Below are 21,311 nucleotides of genomic sequence, written 5' to 3'. Positions count from 1 at the left end.
TCAGGGCAGGTCTTCACCCCTCCCCATCCACCGAGTCCTCATCCCTTGGCCAGGCATTACAGAATCCCAGGCTTTTTGAGTTGGAAGGGACCTCGGGGGCTGTCTATCCAGGGCAGTCCAATGTGCCTGGCCAGCAGCCACCTCTTGGGCACTGGAGGTGTGCCCTTCTCCCCTGTGCTCGTTTTGAAGGTCAGACCTGGGGTCGCCTTGGTATCGAAGCTCCTGAGGAGGAAATTCCCTCAGTCAATGCAGGTCAGTGCTTCTTCTGCCCCTTATGGTCTTAGAGCCTTGCCTGGGGTCACAAAGCCTGGATGTGTCAGAGGTGGGACATGAGCCCAGGTCTTCAGATTTCGAGACTGACCGCTCTCGACCGCATCACATCTGACACTTGTGCAGCGCTTTAGGGTTGGCCAAATCCTCTGTGTAGATGAGCTCATTTGAGTCTCTGTGTGAGGTTGGTCCTGCAGGGGTTGTTACCCTCATTTTACATATGAGGAAACTGAGGCTCAGAAATGACTTACCTAGGCTCACACAGCTGGTGGGGAACAGAGCCAGCTTTCCTGCCCCCAAGGTCAGCCCTCGTTGCGCTGTCTCACAAGAAATAGTAAGAACACTTTGAAAATATCAAAACTTTAATGGAGAAAGAAAAGGAGCCAGCCCTCTGTCCTTTCCCTCCCATATTATCAGGCCATAGGGATCACACAGGATCACTGAGCTGGAAGGCTCAGACCTGTCCAGTTCCCACCAGCTCAGGCTTTTTGGCCCAGTCAGTGTCAGGCTGTGTGGGGAAGGGCAAATGCTTTTTGCCTCCCACAACTCAGTGGAGATGACTCTGCTGTCTGCTACCAGCCGTGCTCCTTCTACCTCAGGAAATGAGCTGTTGTAGACCGACCCCGCGGTTGGAGATGGACCACCAGGCCTCTGGAGCTGGGCCTGGCACTGAGAATTCCGGCTCTGGCTCAGGGTCAGGGCTTGGGAGAGCCCCATCTCCTTGGTTCCTGGGTGCACGAGACTCTCTGCAGCCTTAGAGGAAGTTCAGGGAGTTGATGACCATGTAGCGGGAGAAGAGGATGTAGAGGTGCCGGAACCAGAGGAGCTGACTCTTGTGGCAGAACATGGCCTTCTGGAGGGAGGGAAGGAGGGAGAAGGACAAGATGAGTCCTCCTGCCCACAAGGACGATGGTCCCAGCTCAGCTGGGCAGGGTGCTCCCCTGAAGCTCGCCTTCTGTCTTTGGATTCTCAGGACCCAGGATGGGGTGTGGTCATTAGGAGATGCTTGGGGGCTGCACAGAACTCCATGTTACCCCCACCCCCACTTTATAGATGGAGGAAGTGAGAGGGGTAAAGTGACTTATGCAGGGCCACCCAGTCAGGAAGTGTGGAGCTAGACCTGGACTCCAGGCCTCCCTGATCCAAGCACAGGGATAGAGCAGCCTGAGGCTCCTGCAGAGATGAGCAGCAGCAGCCCCCAGTGCTGCCTGGCAGCTGCCCGAGGCTTCCCCGCCTTCTCCCTCACCTGTCCACATGGGGCTTTTTCCCCATCATAGCTGCCCTTGATTAATTCCACCACCTAAATTCGTGGTCGGGAAGGAGGACAGAAGCCTTGAGGACCAGAGATGGCTGGACGAGGAGATGGAAAAAAAACCTGGGGCTGCCTGAGGGGCAGTGTGAAGCACCTGGAGCTGAAGCAGCTGGGTTAGAATCTGGGCACTGCTAAGAACGGCCAGTATGACCTTGTATAAGTCACTTTCCCTCTGTGGGCCTTGGTTTCCCCGTTTGTAAAGAGAGGGTGCTGGCCAGGATGGCCTGGGGGTGCTGCTCCACCTCTACATCTGAAGCCCCCATGTGACCATTAGGAGCCCTCCCATGACCTCCCTCTTCCCTTCCTCTTGCAGTATTCTCAGCAGAGACAACTCCCAGCTCTCCCGAGCCCCTCCAAGCCTCTCTCCTGAACTCCAGGCCTGAATCACTGACCGACCCCGGGATGTTCTGAGCTGTCCATCCCACAGGCACCTGAAGCTCAACATGTCAATTCTTCTGGTTGCCCAAGTTAGAGGCCTTGGAGTCATTCTCGACTCACCCTAAGCATTTATGTCATTCATTTACTCATTATATATTTATTAAGTGGGCAGCTAGGTGATGCAGTGGATAGACCATCAGCTTGGAATCAGGAAGGCTCACATTCATGAGTTCAAATACCGCCTCAGACACTTCCTAGCTGTGTGGTCCTGATAAGTCACTTTACCCTGCTTGCCTCAGTTTCTCCATCTGTAAAATGAGCTGGAGAAGGAAGTGGCAAACTACTCCTGTATCTCTGCCAAGAAAACCCCCAATGGGATCATGAAGAATTGGATGTGACTGAAACGACTGAACAAATTTATTAAGTGCCTCAAGATTCATTCATTCAAAACTCACTAAGCACTAACTATGCTCCAGTCACCTTGTAAATCACTGGGGTGTTGTTGTTCAGTCATTCATTCATGTCCAACTCTTCCTAACCTATCATAGGGGTTTCTTGGCAAAGATACTGGAGCATTTTGCCATTTCTTTCTCCAGAGTCAAAATCCTAAATGAGCCTTGCCCTCACAAAGCTTACATTCTCCTGAGGTAACTTACCTTTCCTGGGATGGTATGAGGATGAATACTAGTCCCAATGAACACTCCCCCTTCCAAAGAAATTGATGACGTGACTCCCTGACCCAGAAGAAAACAGAGGGTGATGGGAGATGGCCAGCCAGAGACTCAGGTTTGCTAGACCACAGGAGACTGACGGGCTTGGTCTCTGACCAGGGCAGTGGGGTGTGGGACCCTCACCTTGGCCTGCTCTGCTTCTTTTGGGGTCAGCACAAAGAGGATGTCCCGGGGTTGTAGCCAGGTGAAGGGCAGATCCAATATGGACAAGTATTTCCTCAGTACATTCACAGACTCCAAGGTAAGGACTGAGCACCCTGGAGAAGGGATGGGGGAGGGAGGCAGGGAGAGAAGGGAGAGAAAGGGTTAACGCCTTTATTCTGAGCTTCTGACTTCTTTCCACATGATCCTTCCCAACCACGGGGCTCCCCTTGCCACTTGGGCCCTACCCGTGCACTGCACTGCACTGCATGGCCTGTCTCATTCAGGAGGGGACACAGATGGGACAGTGAAAAGCACACTGGACGAGGAATTAAGAGCACCCGGCTGACTCCCGGTGTGTCCGACCTCGAGCTGATCAGTAAACTCCCGTTTACCCCTCTGAAAAATGGGGACAAGATATCTGGGGATGGACAAGCTGGTTCTGCAGCAGCTCCCGGCTCTACCAGCTCCTGAATCTTTTCGGACCAGCTCTTCTGGAACATTCTCAATGGAAGCCAAAGCTGACCCGGGCGCCCTTGCTTCCCACTACTCCTGCCTCCTCACATCCGTGTCCCAGGTTGTGGGCACTGCCTTTGGGCTGGCAGGTGGGAATAGTGAAGCTTTATGGGGAAACAACATTCACTGATCCCCGAGAGGCCCTTCTGCTCTGTCCCTCTGTTGCCAAAGAGATGCGGGACCCCCTGTTGGGAGGTAGTGGCAGACCGCCTCCCTGATTCCGCGTGGGGGATCCTGGGTGGACATCTGCCTGGCTTACCATCGCTGTCACTGTAGAAAGGGCAGGGTCCCTCCCAGCCCCCAGTGCTGCAGCTCCTCACAGATCCCTTGTGAAATGTGGTACAAACAGGCAGCCAACCCATAATGCATTCGCGTGGAAATAAGGGCTAAAGTTTATATAGAGCTGCAGGGTTGGCAGAGCGCTTTCCGTATGTTCTCCCTTGTTTGATCTTCACAAATTGCTCCGTTTCTCCCTCCCTCCTTCCAAATGTTCTCCTCCCTCCCTCCCGGACTTCCTCACTGGAGCAGAGCTTCTTGCTATGCAGTGCGAGCCAGCTGCCCGTTCTCTTTACCCAGTGATCCCCACCTACCCACCTGCCAGGCCAGATCAGCCTCTTCTGCAGAGCCCTGGCCTAATTCCTCTCTTTTTTAGCTAGGCCTTGGGCATTTATGCAGAAGGATCCACGTGGCTTGGACTAGACTCTCAGGAGTTCTTAACCTGCAGACCTTGAACTGGCATTTTCCGATGACTATTTCCACATAATTGGTTTCCTCCCTAATCCTTTGAGTTTTATCTTATGTATTTAAGCACGTGATTCTGAGAAGGGAGGCAGGCTTCCGCAGGCTGCAAAGGCAAAGGTTAAGAACCCCTGCCCTGGATGCTCCTAAAGGCAGCTCCGGATCTCCCCATGATGCTGAGTGCTTGGCTTTGGGAGTGTTCTCAAATACAGTCCCCACTAGGAGGCTGAGAACCCAGACTGGGCTGGTGAAAGGCTGGACCATGGGGCAGGCCCAGCCCTGCCTAGGGAGTGGGAGGGGAGGCTTAGCGCCAAGGTGAAGGTCACCAAGCCCGGGGCTGCAGTAAGGGATGGGGAGCGGTAGATGGCGCTCGCCGCCGCTCCCTCCTGGGCCAGCCGACCACGTGTGCTGCAGCCGGGGCCAGGCAGCACGCACATGGGCTCTCTCCTCTCTTGGGGAGGCTTTGGAGTGGGGCTTTCTCAGATCTGAGGCCTCGGCACAACCGCCAGGATTCTGGCTGGGCTCCCTGTCCTGGGCAGGGGGCTGCTCCGCTGGGCTCGGGCTCGGGCGGATGTTTAATTTTGTAAAGCTGTATTGTTCTTTGATGTAAGGGATGCCTCTGGGGCGCGGACTAGGGGAGAGAGAAGGGGAAATCCAGGGGAGGTAAGAACTGAAGATATTTTAAAAAATCTATTTTGAAAAAGCTTCAAGGATGACTTTGCTTTCGTCGACCCCCCACCTAAGTTCTTTCTGCTTAACACTCCCCACCACAGATTTATTTCTAAGACCTGTAAAAGAAAATGTCTCCTATTCCTTTCCTCCTGCAGAATCATACAGCATCACAGCTGAGAGCAAGCTGAAAGCTCATTACCTCCTGAGGTGGCTGGATTGCAGATAAGGAAACTGAGGCAGAAGTTAAGTGACTTGCCTAGGGTCATACTGTCTGAGGCTGGATCTGAACTCAGGGCTTCCTGACTTTGCCATCAAGTTACCTCACTTTTCAGAGGAAGAAACAGACGCTCAGAGCAACTTCATCAGTAGTAGCTTATTTCACAAGCTCTTCCCAACCTGTGAATTATTTATCATTAACCCCATTTTTAGTTGGAGACACTCTCAGAGAGGCTACATTACTGGCCCAGAGTCACACAGCAAGTGCGCGTCTGAGGTGGGAGTCAAACCCAGCTCTTCTTGACCACAAGGCCTGACTGTAAATGTTCCCTTCCCACCACCAGGTTAGCTAGAGGCCAGGATGGGACTAGAATCTGGGGCTCATGAGTCCCCAGGGTTCCTTCCATCACAACCACACTGTCTCAATAAAAGATGGGCTGTCTCCTCTTGGATGTTGTTACCCAGGTGGGCCAAATACCCTTTGAGGGGAGAGGAGACATGAAGAATCAGAAATGGAAGAGACCTTCACAATCTTCATTTTACAGATAAGGAAATGGAGGCCCAGGGGATTAGACCCTGAGTCTTCTGATTCCAAACTGTTCTTTTCACTGTGCCAAGCTGAATCTAGAAGGTGAGGGAACCCACGAAATGTCCTTGAGGGATGGAGAACAGCAGGGACCTGGGGCTGACAGGACATAGATACATCTGGGTGCTCAGCTCTTCATTAGTTTAGTCTATGCCAGTGGACATGGTGGGGAGAGGCGACTAGCCCTGGTGGCATCTATAAATGGAACGTGTGTTGGGGAAGCTGAGCAAAGAAAGCAGTCTTGGTTCCCCAGACCTTCCCTGAAGGCCTCCCTCAGCAAGCCAGGCAAGGAGCCGAGAAACCCTAGGCTTGTATGAGAGTGGCAGAAGCTACCATGACCCGTGGGAGAGAGCAGTGCAGGAGGGAAGAGCATCTGGCTGCTCCCAAGCTGCCTCCCAGCAGAGCAGGCCTTGAGGGAGTAAGGCAGGAATGACTGCGTTGTCCTGGGCAGGCAGGTGATGATCCTGAGAGAGAGAGAGAGAGAGAGAGAGAGTGTGTGTGTGTGTGTGTGTGTGTGTGTGTGTGTGTCCTTGGGCAAAGTCAGCGCCTCTCTGGGGCTGCAGGTCTCAGGCCTGTAAAACTGGGCTGTGTGGCCTTGTTCAAGGGCAAGGAGGCTAACTTCCCCGGGGCAGGAAGGGTCCGAGGGGAAATGGAAGCACCCAGTGCTCTGGAACATGCAGATGCCTCTCCAAGGTGCGCAGGCTCGCCGGCGGGTCCAGCTGGCTCTGCTGTCAATGATTTATCATTTCCGAGGCCGCTGGGCTGACCAGGGAATGCAGCGGGCCCGGGCCGGCCATGTTTCCCATATGTGTACAAAGGAAGCATTAGGGCTGCACCCCCCTCCTCAGCCCTCATTAAGCCTCTCCGGGGGCCAGCTCCTCAGGCCTGTCCCGTCACACGCCAGCTGGGCAGCCGCTCGGCCTATATTTGGAAGGGCTTAGTGTAAAGGGCCGCTCCCCAGCCCCAGCCTTCCCAGCTGTTGCTATGTGCGGGCTGAGAGACGGAGATGACGTAATCCCTCCTCCCCTGGCCGAGAGCCGCTGAGCCAATGGAGGCCGAGGGGCAGGCACCTGCCCGAGGAAGGGGGGCCGGGCCTACACCAGCGCTCAGGTGGGGAGGGGATGGGCTAGAATTAGAGAATATTCAGGGCGTCGCTGGGAGCTCCCACACCGGGAGGCCCCAGAGCTGTGTGGGGGAGGGGGCCTAGGCAGGCCGCGGGAGGTAGTGGAGAGGGCCCTGAGCTGGCCGGTTTTTAATCCTGCCTAAGACACTGGCGATTGACTCTGGGCAAGTCAATAAGGCTGTCTGGGGCCAGCTTCCTCAGCTGTAAGAAACAAAGAGGCACAAGGTCGGCCTGCATGGCTTCTGAGGTCGCTTCCAGATGAGGAGCTACGATCGGAGGATGCAATCCTCCAGCTTATCACTCCGATAACTGGGACAGAGCCGGGCCGGGAACCCCCACTTCATGCCGGGACGCCATCTTGTGAGCCTCCCCTCCCTTGTCGTTAAATGCTCAGACCGTGAGAACCGGGAGGGGCCGCGGAGGCCACGTGTGTGTCCTGGGCCCGGGATGTCCGGCATGCCTGCGGCCCCCTTCTCGGAGCCACGGGTTTATAGGAATAACAGAAAGTACAAGGGATTACAGAGGACAGATGACCGGAGTGCGGGCATCAAAGCATGTTTTGTGGGGTTTTAAGTTTACAGTCCTCGGGTTAAGCCCCTTGGACCAACCTCTTCCTTTTATGGAGGAGGAAACAGAATCTCGGGAGGGGAAGTCATTTACCCAAGGCTGCCCAGGTAAACAGAGGGGAGGGGAGACTCCAAGCTGGCTGTCCGCTCTCTGGATCAGTGATGTCGCTGCGGAAAGCCCTGCCCTTCAGGGGCTGTGTCTCCTGACCCCCAAGTTCTTCCCTTCTGTTGGAAGGGGGAGCAATGGGTGTCTTTCCCAGCAAGAGCAAGATCCAAGCTCCATGCCAGTTTGGTGTTCGCCTTGCCCCTTTCCTTGGCACCTCTCTATGCCCTGTATCTGATAGAGCCCAAGGGTTCTTGGTCATAGCTGGATGGTGGGAGGGAGGCAGGAGGGAGTGGCTTCATTTTCAAAGGAGTTTAGATGCATCTCCTGGATGGGGCGTGGTGCCCTCCCTCCACCATCCTCCTTCCTGCCACCCTCCGGATGGGCAGGGCGGTGATCACAGCATCATCATTAGAATCAGAGCAGGAGAAGGGACCTCACAGGCACCGGGGTCACAGGAGGAAACTGAGGAGGGAAGTTAGAGAAAGAGAAGGGAAATCCTTTCTTGAGGGATCCAGATTCCCCGTCTCTCATTTGGGCTTGATCTCCTGCAGCCCATTTTACTATGACCTCTCAACATGCCAGAGACCCCAATGGTGGCTTTTTGTGGGCCAGGGTCACACAGGTAATAAGAGGCAGTTGCAGGGTGGGGCCCTTCCAAATATAGGCCTGGGCACTGCAGCCGGCTCACCGGTAACTGGGCATGCTGCCGTTTGCCCTGCCTATCCCTTGGGAGCTGGAAGGAATGCTCCTGGCAGACGTGGGAGCCCCACTTATATATGAGCTGGGAGGACATCTCTGGGCCGCCCCACTCACTCAGGAGGGAAGCTGCCATTTAACAGGACAAGCATGCTGGCGGGGGCAGAAGGTCCGAGTCTAATGCCCAGCTCCATTTGCCACTGCAGGAAGTCTGGGATTGTAACTCTAGAGCTGGCGGGAACGCTAGGTGTGAGGAAGCTGAGACCCAGGGAGGGGAAAAGATTTGCCCCAGGTCACAGGTAGGAATTGGCAGAGCCTGGATTCGAACCCAGGTCTTCTGCCTTCAGAGCCTGTGCTTCTCATGAAGTAATTAAAAGCAATGATGAATTCTCATTTTAGCTTTGTATCCTCAGGGCTTTGCACACAGTAGGTGCCTCACAAGCATTTTGTTGAGAGATTTTCTGTCTTTGGACCTCAGTTTCCATCTCTGTGAAAGGAAGGAGTCGGACTGGAGGCCTCTGGGACCTTTTCGGCTTTGGATTCTAAGACTGACCCATTCAAGGCACAGATGAGTTAAGGGAGGGCCCAGGGAGGCAGATGCTTTGCCCCAGAAGATGCTGACGCCCCCTGGCCGAGGCAGGCTTCTTGCAATCTCCCCATCTTGTTTGTTTGTTTGTTTGTTTTTGTTTTTTGCGGGGCAATTGGGGTTAAGTGACTTGCCCAGGGTCACACAGCTAGTAAGTGTTAAGTATCTGAGGCTGGATTTGAACTCAGGTCCTCCTGAATCCAGGGCCGGTGCTCTATCCACTGCACCACCTAGCTGCCCCACAATCTCCCCATCTTAAGACTGTCTGAGGAATAGGGCTGATGGCACCCACAGTGGCTGGCACACATGTCACAGGCTCTCCCCACCCCTGGGACACAGAGCCCCTAATCTTTGGTTTGCCTTCCAAGATGCCAAAGGGAGAAAGGATCAGCAGAGCTGGAAGGAAGAGGTGCAAGGGGTTCAGCTCCCTGCTCCTGGGGGGAAGCAGCCCTGCCAGCTTCAGATCAGAGCATCACGAATCCCCCCATCCTAACCCACCAGGGCCTGAGAGGTCCTCCCTTTGAGTCTCTGAATCCCAGAGCTCAGCCAGGCACAAAGCAAGAGCTTAATCAGTGCCTGCCGATTGATTGACTGATTTCCAGTCTCCTAGCACAGTGCAAATCCACTTAGTCTGGGACAGACTGGGCTTGGCCCTTTGGCCTAGCCCCAGAGTGACCCTGACCAAGGGCAGTAACCTCTCTGGGCCTCTGCAAGGCCGAGGGGACTGATTTCTCAGGGAGCTTGTAGATGCAGCTTTGACCCTGCCTCAGGATGGGCCCTGGGCCTAAGCTTTCAGCAGGATGGAGAAGATAAGACAGTTTCAATGTGGAATTCCTTTGACTCCGGACCCTCTGCCCCGACCCCAATCAAGGCCCCACAAGGAGGCCTTTTTTCTCCTAGCCAGCTGGCTGGCTCCTATACAGTGCAGGAAATATCTTCTTGCGGGGGAACGACCTTACCTTTGGGCAGTTTGTCCATGGAGTGTAGGAACCTGGAGAGGGAAAGAGAGACAAGTGTAAGCCCTTTCTAAGGACCAATCTTACATCTGGATAATGTCCTCCCTGCCTCCATTTGTGATTTCATCAGCACAGAGAGCTCCCAATTACAATCTCTTCACCTGTGGTCGTCAGAGGCTGAGTGACTTGCCAGGGTCACACAGCTTGACAAGGCCCTGTCAGGTGCAGGACTTGAGCCTAATCTTCCTGACTTGGAGACCACCTCACTGCTCTGTGTATTGTTTTCTGTTTTCAAAAATCATCCTTTTCTTTTCTTTTCTCTTTTTTGGTGAGGCAATTGGGGTTAAGTGACTTACCCAGGGTCACACAGCTAGTAAGTGTCAAGTGTCTGAGGCCGGATTTGAACTCAGGTCCTCCTGAATCCAGGGCCGGTGTTCTATCCACTGTATCACCTAGCTGCCCCTATCCAAATATTTTTAAAGATCCACTCCTGGCACATGATAAGTACAGGGAGCCAGGAGAGGCTGGTTGTGCTGCTGACACACACACCAAGCTCCCAGCCTAGTCTCCATCTCCTGCCTTAGTGAATTCGCACCCACCCGTGTTTCTCCCCCTCTTAGCTTCCAGATGCCCCTCACCAGGATGTCTTCTCTGAGCCTCCCCACTGAAGGGGTTTCCTTCCTGCACACATCTCCCCACACCCCTTCGTCTAGATTTCTTTTCTGGTCCCATGGCTCCCTATGCATCTATGCATACATTCCCCACCTCAAAAAAAGGAAAAAAGGACCGATGCTTCCTGAGGGAGGCAGTGAAGCAAGAGATGGAAGAGAACTGAATTGGGCGACAGGGACTAAAAATCTTGCCTTTGATGGTAACTGGCTTCTAACCCTCTGCCTTAGCACAGTACAGTGGGAAGAGTCATGACTCTGGAGGCAGAGGCCTGGGTTCAAATCTCATCTCTCAAGCTTGTGACCCTTGGGCGAGCCCCTCAACCTCCTGGGCCTCAGTTTCCCCATATGTCAAACAAGGGGGGGTTGATCCTGATGGCCTCTGGGATCCTTGCTGGCTTTACCTCCACAATCCACAGGCTGTGATCTGAGTTGGTGGAGGGAATTCCCATAAGAGGAGAGCCCTTTGCTGAGGGAAGTGTCATGGCTCCATGGTGTGACTGGGTAGCCCCATAGCTTTCTATGGTGCCTTGCTCATAAAAAGTAATAGAGTCTCAGGGCAGTTAGGTGGTGCAGTGGATAGAGCACTGGGCCTGGATTTAGGAGGACCTGAGTTCAAATCTGGCCTCAGACCCTTGACACTTACTAGCTGTGTGACCCTGGGCAAGTCACTTAACCCCAATTGGCCCCCCCCCCCCCACACAAAAGTAATAAAGTCTTGTTTAACAACTCAAGAGTCACATTTGGTTCTTAGAATCTTTCCTTGGTGAGGGTAAAAAACGTGTTTTTGACTCCATTTGACAGATATGGAAACTGAAGGCTTAAGAGGGGATGAGTCAAAGAGTGATGACCCTTCCTGGGGGCCGCCCTCTCACTGTTCCCCCACCCCAGGCCCCCAGTGCAGGGGAAGTTACCTAATGACCAGCAGGGCTCTCAGGTGGGACCAATTCCATGGTGCATTCCCTTAATGTTGTTGTTTGTCCTTCGTTCTCAAAGAGGACCATGACGTCAGGGTGATGTCATGACTTGCAGTGAATTGGATTTCAGTGAGGCAGGGCTGTGTAAGGTCACCAAGCTCACTCTCACTTCCAGAGCCATCTGGGTCCAGTGGCAAGATATGCATCAGGATGACTGGAGATGGCCCTGGATGTTCAAGTGACTTGCCCAGGGTCACACAGCCAGTAAGTGTCTGAGGTGAGATTTGAACTCAGGTCCTGACTCCAGGGCCAGTGTTTTATCCACTGTACTACCTAGCTACCCCACTTTCCCTTATCCCAGTCACTAGAAGGTGTGTGGGAAATCAAAGTATTTTGGATTGATTTGCATAATAGCCAGGCACCTGCTTTGGCTGAGACTTTATTCATTCCTATGTCACATTTAGGGTAAAGGTACTCAAACACTCCACCTGTGACTTTTGAACCAATCACTTCAGCACATGGAAGGGGTGGAGGCACAGCCAACAGGGCCAGCCCAGGCTGCCTCTGTTCTCAGCTCTGCTGGAGGGAAGCAGGCAGTGCCCAGACCTGCCCTGCCCTGCCCTGACTGCTGGCCACAAGAATGAGGGAGAGGCTGCACCCCGACACACTCGGGGATGTCTTTCTGTCTCCCTTGGGACCCATGCCAAGGTCAGACAAGATGGCAGATTCACAATAGATCTGGGAAGTGTAGATGGAAAGTGTAGAAAGCACCATCTCTGCTGGTGCTCCCAGCAGCCAACAAGATGCCAGGGAAGGGGAGGCAGAAAGAGAGAAGGAACTTCTGGAGAGGCCGGAGGGAAAGGGAAGGCTGGACTGCCCAAGTGTGATCCATTTCAAGGTGGCACCATGGCTGCGGTGAGCCCCAGCCCTCAGCTGTATGACCCCAGGGCAAGTCACTTAGCTGCCTGGGCCCCAGTTTCCTCATCTCTCAAATGGGGACAGTGACACTTGGGGTTGGGAAGAAAATGCTTTGGCTGATGCTTCAGTGTATTTATTTCAGTACTCGCGGATCTGTGGCTGTGCCCGATCTTTGTGCACAAGAAGAGGTCTCCCCACTTCAAGCATCTCCCTCCTCCAGCCCACCCTTCACTAGGCCCATCTCCAGCCGTCCTGATGTCGATCCTGCCAATGGACCCAGATGGCTCTGGAGGAGACAGTGAGGCTGGTGGCCTTGCACAGCCCTCCCTCACTTCAATCCAATTCACTGCAAGTCTTTTTTTTTTTTTTTTTAGTGAGGCAATTGGGGTTAAGTGACTTGCCCAGGGTTGCACAGCTAGTAAGTGTTAAGTGTCTGAGGCCGGATTTGAACCCAGGTACTCCTGACTCCAGGGCCAGTGCTTTATCCACTGTGCCACCTAGCTGCCCCCCACTGCAAGTCTTGACATCTGGTCCTCTTCAAGAATGAAGGATAAACAACAACCCTTCACTCAAAGTGATCTTCCTAAAGCACAGGTCTGACCATGTCACTCCCCTGCTCAGTAAATGTCAGTGGCTCCCTCTTGCCTCCAAGATCAAATGTAAAGTCCTGCTCCCTGTTCAAAGCCCTTCAGAGCCTGACACCCTCCCCCCACCCTTATCTTTCCAGTCTCCTTATGCCTTGCTCCCCTGGCATCTCTGCCTGTGACACTGGCCTCCATCCTCCCCTCCCCCTCCTGGCATCCTTCAGGGCTCCGATAAAATCCTACCCCCTCCAAGAAGCCCCTGTGCATCCTGTGAATACTAGTGCCCTCCCTCTGCCAACAATCTCCAATTCACTCTACCTGTTTCTCCCATGAGTTGGGGAGCTCCCTGAGGTCAGGGACTGTCTTTTGACCTCTGTCCCCAGAGCTTAGCCTGGGATAATAATAGTGACTGCTTCATAGGGTGGCATGAGGACCAAATGAGATAATATATGTAAAGTAACAACATATGAAAACATTTAGTCTTATATCTATAAAACCTGGCATACTATAGGTGCCGAACAAATGCTTATTGACTGACTGTTTTCTGACTGAGGAACCCTCTCCACCAAGGTAAGCAATCCCTTCAATGATGAAAATTTTGACCCCTCAATGACTCTTATAGCTAGTCTTCAAGAGTTTCTGTGGTCTAAAGATTCATCATCCTGCACAGTATGGTAGATGGGCATTGGAGTCAAGGGAAGAACTTGGGTTCAAATCTTGCCTTAAGACATTTACTTGTGTGACTCTGGGCAAGTCACTTAATCTCTTAATACCTCATTTACAGAATGGAGGTGTTGAACTCAATGACCTCTGAGGTCCTTTCCATCTCTATGATGTTGTGATGATGAACCTCTCAAACTGAGCTAGGCAAGTGCTCAGATGACAGTCACACAACCTGTGTCTGGGCCCATATTGGAAGCTACTCCAACTGGGAGGACCTGCCAGAGTCTAGGGCCTACTCAGGGCCAAGCATCACCTCGATGAAATAGGCAGATTTTAGTGGAGATAAACTTCACACACCATCTAAATAGGAGCCATTGTTATTATTGTTATCAGTTCTAAACCAGAAAGTGTGTGTTCGTGAGGTCTGGGAAGCCAGGCTGTCCAATGGCCAACCAAGGACAAAGGAGTCACAGACCACTAGGGTGGGAAAGGGCGATTTGGGGGAACTTCCTGCTCCCTAGAGGGATCTATAGCCAGCCTGCCACCCTTGTCCTGACTTCCCCATCTACTTACAAGGGACCACTCTGGGTAACATGTGCTTGCAGTCAATGAGGCCAAGAGAGAGGACGAATGAATGATGAAGGAGCAGGGAAGTGGCAGCTACCAATCTGTGGAAGTGCTAGTACTCTCCAGGATTCCCTAGAGGTGGCTACAAGGATCACCTCTGGGAGGTGGGAAGGGTCCTGACCGGATAGAACGACCGATCTGGGAACTTGGAACTGACTGGCCAATCATTGCATGCACGCTCACCTCAAGTGATTCTGTCTAGCTGGCCACAGCCCAGGCCTCACATCCATCCATTCGGGCCATCTTCCATTACATCAAGCCATTTGCATTACTGCTTTGGCTCCTTCCCCCTCTCCCTCCTACTCTGGGAGTAGGAATCCATCGGTTTGGGGAAGAGGGTGACAGTCCATGACGTTGTTGTCCCATTCTTTATGCCTGTGACTCCCCAGAACCCCAGCAATGATTCACCCTGTGGGTGTTGTCTCTCCCTATAAAGGTCTAAGCACCTTACTGGTAGGGCCCATTTGGCCTTTGTCTAGGAATCACAATGTCTAGAATAATACTTGGCACATAGTAAGCACTTAATTCTTTTTCATTCGTTCACTCATTGGTCACAGAGAAAAGAAGAAGAAGCATCCTTCTACTCAGGAGACTGGGGTGGGAGGAATTATGGGGTGGGATGATACAGTCTTTGTCAGAGCCTTAATTGGTTGGGCTTTGCTCATTTTTTCCATCTTTGCTACAAAGAAGGAAACAATGGGTAAATGTACGTTGTAAAGGATTTTGATGTTGAAAAAGGTAAAAAAGTTATTAATTGGGAAAAAAATGTAAAATGGAAGGAAAAAAGACATAATGTACTTGCTTTCCATGACTTGTAGGAGAGGCCGGTTGTTATCAGAACAGGGCATTGTGTCTACACCTGGGCACAGCCCCCGTGGGCTCTTTAACTCCTGGCTGAACACAGCCTTTCAGCACCTCCTTATGGGGTGCAGTGGCTAGGGTCCTTGATTGGAAGATCTGAGTGCAAATCTTTCCTGGCTGTGAGATCCTGGATTCATCACTTACATCTCTCCTGGTCTGTATCCTCCTTTGTAAAATGGGAATGATAACAGCGCATGCCTCACAGAGCATTCGTGAGGAGCAAATGCAATAACATGTGCAAGGTAACTTCTAGAAAGCCTCCCAGGTCAGCCTGTGTTCCTTCACGGTAGAGAGCGACTTGAGTTGTGCACTGAGGAAGTCCTCCCTTATCTGGCAGGGGCTCCTCCGCCTGCCCCTGAGACCGCCTCTTCCCACAGAGGGCGCCTTCCAGCCGGGCCAGGAGAGCCCTGCCACCTTCCTGCTCTCTGCAGGCCGCCTGTGCTAAGTGCTTTCCCAGCCAATCCTTCTGCAGGGCCCTTGGAACTCTTCCCTGGAGAAGCTCCAACTAGGAGAGAGGTCGATGTTCTCAGTGTTGCCATTTCGGGAATCATGTGTTTAGACACTCTCATTGGCCATGGCTTGGGAAAGGAGGGTGGAGATGGAGCCCTGTTGGCACTGAGCCACTGAGGGAAAGCTTGAGGTTAACGCTCCTTAGTGGTTTTATGACGTTGGACTCATCTGCAAACTGGCCACACTGGTCCTTTGTGAGATCACAGGACAGGATCTTGTTGTTTGGTCGTGTTAGTTGTGTCACTCTGTGACCCCATTTGGGGTTTTCTTGGCAAAGACACTGGAGGGCTTTGCCATCTCCTTCTCCAACTGCTCTGACAGATGAGGAAACTGAGGCAGACAGGGTGAAGTGATTTGCCCAGGGTCACAAGAGCTGGTAAGTGTCTGAGGCCCAGTGCTCTATGCACTATAGTGCTACCAGCTGCCCTAGACATTGAATCTAAACCCCACATTTTAGAGAGGAGGAAACTGAGGCCTAGAAAGGGTGGCAACTTGTTCCAGGTCAAAGAAGTCATGGGTAGCAAGGGCAAGGTTTAGGATCACAGGATCTTCTCTCTGGAGCCAGAAGGGACCTCAAAGGCCACCGCATCCAAGTCTCTTATTTTATAGAAAAGGAAACTGAGGTTTTAGAAAGTTAAGTGACTTGCTCAATATTACAGAATCTGGATTTGAACCCAGGTCCTTAGACTCCAAATCCAATCATGTTTCCACTCCACTAAGGACACCCCTTTGCTAGGCAAAGGACGGCCATTCCCTTCCCCACCCAATATCCTGGCCTGCCCAGGGCCGACTGAGGGTGATGCTGTTTCTCATACTCATGACCCTAAGAACAATCGGCAGCCTTCCCCAGGGAAGGATGACTTCTAGCCAACAAGGAATCTTTAGGGTCTGGAAGGGAAGCTGTGAAATCTGGGGAGGGTGAGCTCTGAAGACTCTTGACCTACCCCCAAGGTGCGGTCAGTGAGCCAGATCTTCCTATTCTCTCGCCATCACCTCGTACGTTGTCCTGTGGAATGGTAACTAACCTTGGATGGGCCACGGTTTCCTTTTCAGGGAAGTCCTGAGTCTGTTCCAGGCCATTCAGTGGGGCTGCCAAGGCCCTCCCTAGCCTCCCCCCCACAAGGAACTGACCTCGGGCTTGGTGCTTCCTCACAGTGGGTCCTCTGTGCCCTGTTTTTCCACAGAACATCAGGAAGTCCCCAGTCCAGCCCCTCCTTTTACACCTGACTTGCCCAAAGCCGCACCACCAGTCAGCGGGGGCTGAGACTAGACCCCAAGTCTTCCAATGGTGCCCAGGCTGAGGCTCCTTCCAGTACCGGGGTCTTGCCCCACCTTGCCTGGTCTGTTCTTTGGAGCTTGCTGTTGCTTCCCCCTCTAATGTTTTCTCCCTACTGCTTCTCTGTGATCCAAGACTATTGTTTGTTCCAAAGCCCAATTTCAGATTTGTTCTCTCTCCCTGGCTAACTGTGCCCCAGCTCTGTATCCCTTCAACATTTAGGTATTTGGTTCAGATCCACCCAATCTCCCTTTGTGGAGAGATATTACCCTGTACATTTTTTTTTTTTTTTGGTGAGGCAATTGGGGTTAATTGACTTGCCCAGGGTCACACAGCTAGTAAGTGTCAAGTGTCTGAGGTCAGATTTGAACTCAGGTCCTCCTGAATGCAGGGCCGGTGCTTTATCCACTGCGCCCCCTAGCTGCCCCTACCCTGTACATTTTTATGGGTGGCTTTGTTTTCTTGAGCTGGATCTGTGATGTCATCGGTATGAGGCACCCCCAGCGTGGAAACTACCTCCACCAATGCAGGTGGGCACCTGTTCTTAATTTAATTGCCTTAGACGGTTGCCTGGGGGTCACTGAGATGCTGTGGCAAGGTCCCCTACCTAGAGACAGGACCTGAGTCCCAGCCATCCCGACTCTGAAGCGGACTCTCCTCACTACACTGTCCTGCTTCTCTTGGAGAAGGCTTCTCAAGCAGCTTTTTGGCAGGAGCTGTGTCATCCTTCTCTTGTTTCCTTCTCCTCTGGTGTCCCCTCCCCAGGCTCCCAACAGGCTCCAGGAAAGGTGCTCATTAACTTGATGGTTTCAATGGAGATGGTATTAATCGAGTACTTTCGTTTCAGGGAAAACAATTAAGAATCTTCTTTTGTAGGGAGACGTGGGCTGAAAACAGAAACAACACTCTCCACTCGTCCTATTTGCAGGATATCCCACGTTACCCTTGGTGCTCCAGTCCCCCAGTGTGGGAGAAGTGCAGGACTGGAGACCGGCCCCATTGTCTTGCTGGATGCAGCCTCCTCTCTGTCCAATTAACCCAACATCAACTGCTAATGAGGAGGAGAGAAGCCTGTCTGGGAGAGACCTGAGGGACCCCCAGGCTGGTGAGGCTCTCCAGATGTCCAACACACACACACACACACACACACACACACACGTACGTATACAGTGCACATGTGCGCACACATGCACATACAGCACAATATTTACATATGTGTGCATACATACATGCATGTGTACATGCACATGTGCGTGCGTGTGCGCGCGCACACACACACACACACACACCCCTTCCTCATTTCATTTTGGAGCCAGTATACAGAGCTTCTCTCCCTCCTCTCCTCCTTCTTTCTCTCAGGCTACACTGTAGAAGGAAGAAAGAGTTCGCTGGGTTGGTGCCTCAGGCTCCATGGCTCTCCTGGCACTAGCGACACTCTGTGCTGACAGTTGGTGACCCAGTTTGGGTGTATTCCAGGTCAGGGACTGTGGTCTAGTGTCAAAACTCCCGACTGGTTTCTTGCACAGCTCAGGGACCCTAGGAGAGGAGTTAGGTCCCTGGCCTTATGTGGAATAAGCCTGGTGATACAACAATCAGTTATGGTAGTTGGGGTATGTGCACCCACATGTGTATGGGCACATGTGTGTGTGCACATATGTACGTATGTGCAGAGACCTCTTGTCATATGGAGCCCTCAGATGAGGTATTCAGAAGGGGGTATGCCATTACCATCCAGAGAATACCAATGCTCTTGACCCTACTGCCCCAGGGAAGGAAGGCTGCCTGCCACAGGAGTTGCTAGAGAGAGATGAGAGCGTGAGCTCAAAATTACTATAAACCTCAGGCATCATTGAATGTCGGATCCGGAAGGGGCATTCAGGATCAAATATACCCCAGTTCTTAACCATTTCTGTGCCTGAGTGCCCTTTTGGAATTATATTTTTAAATTCATAAAACAAAATACATAGGATGAGAAAGGAGGTCAGGGATACTGAAATACGGTTAGCAAAGTTCACAAACCCCAGGTTAACAGCCCCTGAGCTAGACCAATCCTCTCATCTGACAGAAGAGAAAGTTGAGGCCCTGAGAATCACCCAGGGTCACCCTGGTGCCCAGCGTTAAGGCTGACTCCACCTGAGCCTTCCAGGCTGGGCCTCCCCCTTTCTTAAAAATGTGTTTTATTTTTAACTTAAGGAATAAAACAAGTATTTCTATAACATAGTATAATAAAAAAGGATTATTGCACATGAAACTGGAAATCTACTATATATAACTTGCTATTCCTTTTAAATGCACAACAAAGGTATCATGTGAATGTCTTTTTTTCTTTCTCTTTCCTCTCACACATTGCTTGGCTCTTGATGAGCAAAGGGTGCCTTGAGTGGGAGTCTCTCTCCCCCCTTTCCCTCCCCTCCCCCTCCCCCCCAGCTCCTTTTGGACACATGACGAGCCTCTGCAGTTGCCAGGGAAACCACAGACAACATCCATGCAGAGTGTTAGAGCAAGCTTTCTCAGCTGAGGGATTTCCCATACATCCATGCTCCTTCACACTCCTGGTCTGGGTGGTGGTGGCAAGGTCCACAATGCTCCATCGAGACTGAGATTTATTATTGCCGCTGCCACTTTACATTTAAAGAGCATTTATTAAGAGCTTGTTATGTTCCGGGCACTGGGTTAAGCTCTGAGAATACAAAGAAAGGCAAAAATCTGTTCCCTGTCTTTGAAAAGCTCCAATCCCAAAGGCCAAAACAACATGTAAACAGATACATATGTCCAAGATGTAGACAGGGCAAATGGGGCTTCCTGCAGAAGGTGAGAGAGGGGTCAGGAGGAGAGGGGATTCTAGTCAAAGGGCGAGAAGCTACTCGGGAACTGGACTGTGCCCGTGTCTGCAGGAGGGAACACAAGGTTGCTGTCCTTGGATCAGCAAGTGTATGGAAGGGAGTCAAGTTTAAGGAGCCTGGAAAGGTGTGAAGGGGACAGGTCAGGAAGGCAGAAGAATCTGTGCCTGGAGGTAATAGGGAGCCACTAGAGTTTACTGAGCAAGAGCAGGGCATGGCCAGATGAGGCTTTAGGAAAGTTATGCTGGTGGCTGAGTGAAGGGTGGGCTGGAGTGGGGAGAGATTTGACATAGGCAGACCAACCAGGAGGCAAGAGTCCAGGTGTGAGGATAAGAGCTTGTACCAGGGTGGTGGCAGTGTCAGAGGAAAGAAGCGGGCGTATTTGAGAACTGTTATGAAGGCAGAAATGACAACTGGAGTGGATAGAGCACTGAGTCCGGAGAGGAAGAGCTGAGTTCAAATCCTGCCTCAGACGCTTATGAGTGACATGACCCTGGGCAAGTCACCTCATCTCTATTAGCCTCAGTTTCCTCATCTGTGAAATGGTGATAATAATAGTACCTCGTGCTCAGGATTCTTGTATGGAACAGAAAAAAGAATATTTGTAAAGTGCTTTGCAAACTGTAAAGCTCTATATGAACGTCCACTATGATGTTTTATATGGAGTCTGTATATAGCCTCCCCCCCCACCCCCATTCTCGCATCCTTCCTGGGCTGGGGGTGGTTTCCGGGTTTCCAGGACCTTTAGCTTCTCATTTCTGCCCAGCAGGCCCTTTGCTGGGCTTTCTCTAAGGGTGGGGAGTGAGCATCATTCAGTGGGTGTGGCAGACACTGGGTCTGAAGCCAACAGACCCTTCCCAACGGTGATGCCCTCTTGTGCCCTGTCCAGAACAGGCTTTTCTCCCTGCCTCTGAGAGGGAGCGACTGCTCTGTGACTTAGTGAGCCTCTGCTGTCAGGGAAGCCTGAAGTGACCCCAGGAGGGCCAAGAACAATTCTTTCCAATAATCACAGATAAAGCTATGACTGAGGATTGAAGCGCAGATGAAAAGATCCCTGCTTGTGACTTCACTGTCTGACCCTGATCCAAAATAACTGTGGGACATTTGCCTCCTGGGGTTTATCTGCAAGTCTGTTAGATCCTGGCCCAAATATTCTAGGACCAAGTCCACTGACTGGACCTTCTGATCCCCATGTGATTTGACTGCGGGATGTACTTCGCTACTCAATAAACTCTGGTGGCTCCCTATTGCTTCTAGGTTAAAATAGGAGCTGCTTGGTTTTTAGAGTCTGTCACAGTCTGGCCTTGGTCTACCCTTCCAGCCTCACTGGACAGCATGTCCCATCAGCCCAACTGGTCTTATTGTACTCCTCCATCTCTGCCTCCGAAGGGGGAAGAAGCACCTCCTCTAGGAAGCCTTCCCTGATTCTCCTCTGCCCCTGTCTAGCGGCTCATGTTCTGCCTCCCAAACTGCCTTCTATTTGAAAACTTGGTATTTGTTCTCTTCCTATTTATTCAGTGCACACTTAGCTGTGTCCTCATTGTTTTCCCTGATAGAAGGTAAGCTCCTTAATTAATAGTGGCGATGGTTTCATTCCCCAGCACCTAACCCAGGGCTCAGCACAATCAATCAACAAGCACTTATTAATCACTTTATAATGAAGAGGAAAAAAAGGAAAGAAAAAGGGGAAAAAATCAGGTCAGTCAAATCAACATGGAGTATTCCATACCCATAGTCCCCCACCTCTGCAGAGAAAGGAGGGAGGTATGTTTTCATAGCTTTTCTCTGGATCTGTGGATTAGAAAGGCTGTTCTAGAAGCTGTGTGGAGGAGGAATTGGAGATGGGGGGAGACC

General features: G+C 51.9%; 1 protein-coding gene across 1 annotated transcript in view; it reads right to left on the bottom strand.

Moving 5' to 3' along the window:
* Positions 1–323: 323 nt before the first annotated feature.
* The window catches only part of PIGL (phosphatidylinositol glycan anchor biosynthesis class L), a 144,249-nt gene continuing 123,261 nt past the window's right edge, over positions 324–21,311 (bottom strand). Inside the window, exons 5-7 of the mRNA XM_043962359.1 lie at positions 9,597–9,628; positions 2,815–2,948; positions 324–1,123 (exon numbers count right to left, since the gene is read on the bottom strand). Coding sequence (XP_043818294.1) covers positions 1,025–1,123; positions 2,815–2,948; positions 9,597–9,628 — 265 coding nt within the window. The 3' untranslated portion in view covers positions 324–1,024. The remainder of the gene's footprint in view (positions 1,124–2,814; positions 2,949–9,596; positions 9,629–21,311) is intronic.

This window comes from Dromiciops gliroides, chromosome 4, assembly GCF_019393635.1.
Source record: "Dromiciops gliroides isolate mDroGli1 chromosome 4, mDroGli1.pri, whole genome shotgun sequence".
Classification (NCBI taxonomy): domain Eukaryota; kingdom Metazoa; phylum Chordata; class Mammalia; order Microbiotheria; family Microbiotheriidae; genus Dromiciops; species Dromiciops gliroides.
Note: the sequence above shows the minus strand (reverse complement) of the source record. Positions and strands in the feature narration are given on the sequence as shown.